The 6,049-nt window shown below is 46.6% G+C and overlaps 1 protein-coding gene across 1 annotated transcript; it reads right to left on the bottom strand.

The window, feature by feature from the left end:
- Positions 1–1,268: 1,268 nt before the first annotated feature.
- DPRX (divergent-paired related homeobox) lies at positions 1,269–5,522 on the bottom strand. The gene is made up of 3 exons (XM_040457960.1): positions 5,483–5,522; positions 3,037–3,191; positions 1,269–1,942 (listed from the first exon to the last, which is right to left on the bottom strand). Exons 1-3 carry the CDS (start codon positions 5,520–5,522, stop codon positions 1,553–1,555), a joined length of 585 nt encoding a protein of 194 aa, XP_040313894.1. The 3' UTR covers positions 1,269–1,552.
- Between the last annotated feature and the right edge of the window lie 527 nt (positions 5,523–6,049).

The following is a 6,049-nucleotide window of genomic DNA, read 5'->3' as shown; positions in this document are numbered from 1 at the left end:
CCGCTCCAGCGTCAGCCAAAAGTGTCTCCAGGTGCTGCCAGATGTCACCAGGTGTGCGGCGCCTGCCCCTGGTTGAGAGCCCCTGTGTTACACCAGGATTTCTTGGGTTCAACAGCGTGCTGTCCACAATGTGCATGAATGTCGTCGACGGCACTTGAGTGAAGGAAGCCACACAGAAGGGTTCCCGCAGGATGATTCAATCATGTGAAGTGTACGACCAGGCGAAAGTCAAAGCAGCCTTCTGGGGTCGGGGGTGTCGTCGATGGCTTAGCAGGGGAGGCTGTGTATGCCCTCGGACCACAGCACACGCTGGAGTGGTTGCCTCTGGCCGGAAGAGAATGAGAGGGAGAGAGACTGCAAATCCTCTTAAAGCCCCGCCCCCCCGCCCCCAGCATGACATCTGTCTTTAAGGTGCTAGTTGGTTGAGGAGTGCACACTGGAAAGTGCGGAGCGGTTGGCTTGGCTTGGCTACTGGCCCGCTCTGAGGCCACCCAGGTTCTGAAGTTCAGGATGGATCAGAGATGCCAGAACCCCAATGCTGCCCCTGCACAACCTGAGGACACCTTTGAGGGACAGGTGCACAGCCTTATGGGCATCTTCCTGCATGGGAGCACCAAGGCCAGGTCTGACGGGTAACAAGTGCATAATCCCACAGGCTCAGAATCTTACGTGTTCCTGACAAAGCACAAGGTTAATGGGATTGTCTTTGGCTCATTCACAGATGCTACAAGCACAGGGAGAGAGCGGTTAGGAAGGAAGAAGGCCTGAGGATTTCCTTGGAAGGGCTTGTGGTGTTTCCATTGTCTTAGTAGAGGGAGAAGCAAAAAAGAAAAAAAAAAAAAAAGAAGAGAAAAATTGGAGACGATTGGGGGACTGAAGATATTTGGGTGTTCAGGACATAAAATAATGGCTGGGGAGGTGACAAAAAAAATAAATAAAAAGGAAAACTAGAAAGAAAAATAACCAACTTCCCACTTACTGACATTGGCTAAATCTTATTAGCGGAACAATGATGAAGAAAAGACAATCACAAAATCAAGACAGAAGAAGCAAGAAAAAAGATAACTGTCCTTAGTAGTCCCATTATGTATATATGTGTATCTTTATTGAGATATAATGAAAACATTTTTTCCTCCAGCTTTACTGAGATACAATTGATACATAACATTGTGCAAGTTTAAGGTGTACACGAAGATGTTGATTTGTTACGTTTACGTATTGCAAAATGATGACCATCATGGCATTAGCTGATGTCTCCATGCTGTCATGATTGTTTTTTATGATGTACATAGTATCACACTTCTGTGTCTTCTGATGACTTTATACATCCAGGTAGGCTCCATCCTAATCAAGACATGAAACATCACCATCCCCAGTAAGTTTTACTGCCTCTTTCTGCTTAATTCCATCACACGGGCATTTTTGTGTCTTTTTTTCTTTTCATGGAGTATCATGGTTTTGAAATGCGTCCAGGTTGTGTAGATCTCATATCTGTCCCTTGTTTGGGCATCATTGCAAATGACGATATGTAATGTTTTGTGTCTGGCTTCTCTCATAAGGCTCTTTGTGGTGATGTAGAACCAAAGGGATTAGCAGTGAAACTTGCAGAAAGAATCTGTGATTCCAAAATGGGACAAAGGGAGTAGATATTAGGATCTTGACAGCAGCCAAAGTGGACTATTTTGTGGCCAATGGAATGGTCTGGGAGAGCCTTCAAATTGGGGCATATGCGGAGTTGGAAGGAAGGTATTGGATGATCTGTGTAAACCAGGGATGCAGGGTAGGCACCATGAGAGAATCCTGGAGATGTAGCCATGTTTCTCTTGGAAGAGCTGGTCTTGAGGTCCACCCCAGCTACATGCTCTTGTTCAGGTTCTGGTTTTTGCTGCATGTGCTTGTATTGGGCTTTCTTGAGTTTTGCTCTGTGGTTCTTGAACCAAACCTAAGGAGGAAAAGAGAGGAGCAACCGGTTGGTGAATCCAAAGGAGAGTCCACATGTTTTCATTTTACCCGATACCATGGACAGTGCTAGGTGAGCCCAGCTAGTTGTGCAACTCTGCTTCTCAGATCCTATAGCTGCAAACTCTCCCGACATTTGTGAAGGGGAGCAGGAATGGGAGGTGGTGGGGAACAGAAAGTGAGGCAAGAGGGGCACCTGGGTGGCTCAGTCGGTTGGGCATCCGACTTCGGCTCAGGACACGATCTCACTGCTTGTGGGTTCGAACCCCGCGTCAGGCTCTGTGCTGACAGCTCGGAACCTGGAGCCTGCTTCGGATTCTCTGTCTCCCCCTCTCTCTGCCCCTCCCATGCTCATGCTCATGCTCTGTCTCTCAATAATGAATATATATAAAAAAAAAAGCGAGTCAGGGATCAAAACACCCAGAGCAGGAGAGACTGATGTCAGCACACTGAGGCTCATGGGCCAATTTTTACCTGCAACTGTGTTTTTGTATGGTCCATAAACTAAGAACAGTGTTGTTTGTGTTTTTTTTTAAGTTTTTATTTATTCATTTAAGTAATCCCTACACCCATCTTAGGGCTTGAACTCACCATCCCTAGATCAAGAGTGGCATGCTCTTCTGACTGAGCCAGCCAGGTGCCCCTCAGAACAGGTGTCACATCTTTAAATGGTTGAGAGAAAGAGAGGGGAAAAAAAGCACAATAAGAATATTTGTGACTTGTGAAAATTATATGAACTTCGAATGTGTGTCTATAAAATTTTATGGGAATGCAGGCACACCCATTCATTTACTTATTGTTGATGGCTGCTTTCACGCTGTCCCTGAGGAGCTGAATAATTTTGGCAGACGTGACACAGCCCACAGAGTCTAAACTATTTGCTGCCTGGCCCTCTACAGAGAAAAGATTTGCAGATCCTTGCTCTAGGGGTTGGGAGGGAGGGCTTGGGGGTAAGAGTCTGGGTCTTTGGAATCTTGGAGACCAGAGTGGTATTAAGCTTCAGGAATTATCCTAGGGTCTCTGAACTTAGGGTATTCCGGGGAGGTGGCTTGGCAAGGTGAGGCTTTATTCTCCAACCTGTAGCACTGTCGGGTGGATCCCCAGTTTCAAGGCCATCTCCTTCTGCAGGCTGGGTGGGGGGTAAGGGTTCTGACTGAACAAGGATTCCAAGGCTTCCAGTTGGTCCTCAGTGAACATTGTTCGTTTCCTATGTGAATGCTTCTGGTGCTTTCCTGGGAGGGGAGGAGACAAAGGTACAGATGAAGTGTTTCTTTTTTTTTTTTTTTTTTTTTTAATTTTTTTTTTTCAACATTTATTTATTTTTGGGACAGAGAGAGAGACAGAGCATGAACGGGGGAGGAGCAGAGAGAGAGGGAGACACAGAATCGGAAACAGGCTCCAGGCTCTGAGCCATCAGCCCAGGGCCTGACGCAGGGCTTGAACTCCCGGACCGCGAGAGCGTGACCTGGCTGAAGTCGGACGCTTAACCGACTGCGCCACCCAGGCGCCCCCAGATGAAGTGTTTCGACAACTCTAAGACACAGGTGTAAGGCACTTCCCTTCCTCAAACACCGGAACTCCTCCTCCCTGTGCACAGAGGTCAGGCTTGGCTCTCAGTCAGGTGACTGAGAGTCCCAGATATGTATGCATGGCGTGAATGACTTTCTGGTTCTGTTTCCTAAGCTTCATTTTGTCACAGCTGGTCTTCCATATACTCAGCATAGGAAAGCACTATATATATTTAAAAAGATTTTTTTGTTGTTGTTGTTAACATTTATTTATTTATTTATTTATTTTTTATTTAAATTTTTTTTAACGTTTTTTAAAATTTATTTTTGAGACAGGGAGAGACAGCATGAACAGGGGAGGGTCAGAGAGAGGGAGACACAGAATCTGAAACAGGCTCCAGGCTCTGAGCTGTCAGCACAGAGCCCGATGCGGGGCTCGAACTCACGGACCGTGAGATCATGACCTGAGCCGAATTCGGCCGCTTAACCGACTGAGCCACCCAGGCGCCCCTAACGTTTATTTTTGAGAGGGAGAGAGAGAGAGAGAGAGAGAGAGAGAGAGAGAGAGAGAAGAGGTGTGAGCAGGGGAGGGGCAGAGAGAGGGAGACACAGAATCCAAAGCAGGCTCCAGGCTCTGAGCTGTCAGCACAGAGCCTGACGCGGGGCTCGAACTCACAAACTGCGAGATCACGACCTGAGCCCAAGTTGGACGCTTCACTGACTAAGCCACCCAGGTGCATCAAGGATTTTGTTTTTAAGTAATCTCTACACCAAATGTCAGCTTGAAGTTACAACCCTGAGGTCAAGAGTTGCATGCTCTACTGACTGAGCCAGTGAGGTGCCCCTGGAGAGGGTTATTTAAATAAAGATATTGTGGCTCCTGGGTGGCTCAGTCAGTTGAGCATCCGACTCTTGATTTGGCTCAGGTCATGATCTCAGGGTCCTAGGATTGAACTCAGTGTGGAGACTGCTTGGGAGTCTCTCTCTCTCCCTCTGCCCACTCCCCTGTTCACGTTTTCTCTCTCTCTAAAATAGCAATTAAAAAAAAGGGTCCCTTGTGTGTTGACTCATAGATTGTGTGTGGGGGGGAGGGAGGGGCGGACAGGTATAAGGGCAATCTCTGTACCTTCTGCTCAATTTTTCACAGCAAAATTGAGCAAAATTGAAAAAAAATACTGCTCCAAAAATAGTCGATTAATAATACTAAAACATGGTTACTTTCATGGATTACATTAGTGAAGACACAGATATACACAAACTAAAAGTGTTAAAGCACACAGTACTTTATGTAGTGCTAAGTACTCTAGAGAGAAGCAAAATTCAGAACAGAGGATGAGGAATTTGAGTGTGTGGGGGGGGGGGTTAGTTTTAATGACCAGTGAGCGAAGGTCTGTCTGGATGAGGTGAGGGAGTGAGCCATGTACTTCCTTGCAGGAAGGGAAATGCAGGCAGAGGGAACAGAATCCCCGCGGAGCAATGAAGAGATGAGTACTGCATAGAGAAGATGAGTGGAGACGTGTTGAGAAATCAGTGTTTCAGGGAACAGGTCACACAGGGTCCTGTCAGGGAGGTGGACAGAGTGTGGGGGTCATCTGGTTCCTGTAGCATCTAGCGCTTCTGGGTTCCTTGAGCTCAACAGGTTATCAGAAGAATAGACAACCGTAGGGGTCACTGGTTCTCTAGCATCTGGACTGATACTTCCGTGAGACAATAGATTTGGGATGAGGGCATCCAGTGACAGACAATGAGACAGAGTCTCCAGGAGTCCCAGCTTTGAGTCCCAGCATGGCACTGACCTTTAACACGTGTGTTTGCTCCTTCAGGGCTCAGAAGTTTCAAGTGTAGTTGGAGATGACTAAAGTCCCTCTCTCACAAGGCTACTGAGGATTCAATTAGGTCATGTCTGAAATGCAGGACTTAACATATCATGAGGCTTCAAGGAACGCACTGAATCTCTCACACAGTATATCGATGTCATTCTCCCATGCACATGGTGCTTTCAACATGGTCCTCACCCCCAGGTGTTAACACCTTTGTGTACTTCCCATCCAACATGGTACCCGACTTGGTCAGCTTACAGAAAATACCATGAGATGTCACTTCTGAGCTTATGAAAGTCTCTGTGCCTTCTGTCTTGGACACTTTCTGTCTTTTGGATCACTTGTTCCAGGGGAAGCCATATGGAACATCCCTACGGCAAGGCCCTCTTGGCAAGGATCTGAGGTCTCCAGAGGAAAGTCAGTGAGGAGCTGAGGCCTTTAGCCAACAGCTTTGTGAACGAGCCCTCTTGGAAGTGGATCAATCCTCCAGGCTCAGTGAAGTCTTAGATGACTGCATTCCTTGTTGACAGCTTGATTACAACCTCACGAGACCCCGGACTGAACTCCACTATGCATTTTTAACCATTTTATTGAGATAGAGTTGATGTATACTAAACTACGTATTTAAAGTGTGCAATCTCAGTAAATTTTGATATACGTATACTGACACGCGCATGAAATTATCTCTGCAATCAACACAATGCATATATCTATTTATCCTCCGTTTCCTCGGATCCCTTTCAAAGTCATCCACCTGATGTC

This window comes from Herpailurus yagouaroundi, unplaced genomic scaffold (assembly GCF_014898765.1).
Source record: "Herpailurus yagouaroundi ecotype Mexico unplaced genomic scaffold, PumYag 220, whole genome shotgun sequence".
NCBI classification, from domain to species: Eukaryota; Metazoa; Chordata; class Mammalia; order Carnivora; family Felidae; genus Herpailurus; species Herpailurus yagouaroundi.
This window is presented reverse-complemented; position numbering and strand designations above follow the sequence as displayed.

What these genes read in the sequence shown, in the direction of transcription:
- DPRX (XM_040457960.1), bottom strand. Translation starts at nt 5,522, where the DNA reads ATGTTGGATGGGAAGTACACAAAGGTGTTAACACCTGGGG. An exon ending in AAAGGTGTTAACACCTGGGG is followed by an intron (nt 3,192 to 5,482) that starts GTGAGGACCATG and finishes CTCCCCTCCCAG; the next exon opens with GAAAGCACCAGAAGCATTCA. An exon ending in TCCACCCGACAGTGCTACAG is followed by an intron (nt 1,943 to 3,036) that starts GTTGGAGAATAA and finishes TTTCCTCCTTAG; the next exon opens with GTTTGGTTCAAGAACCACAG.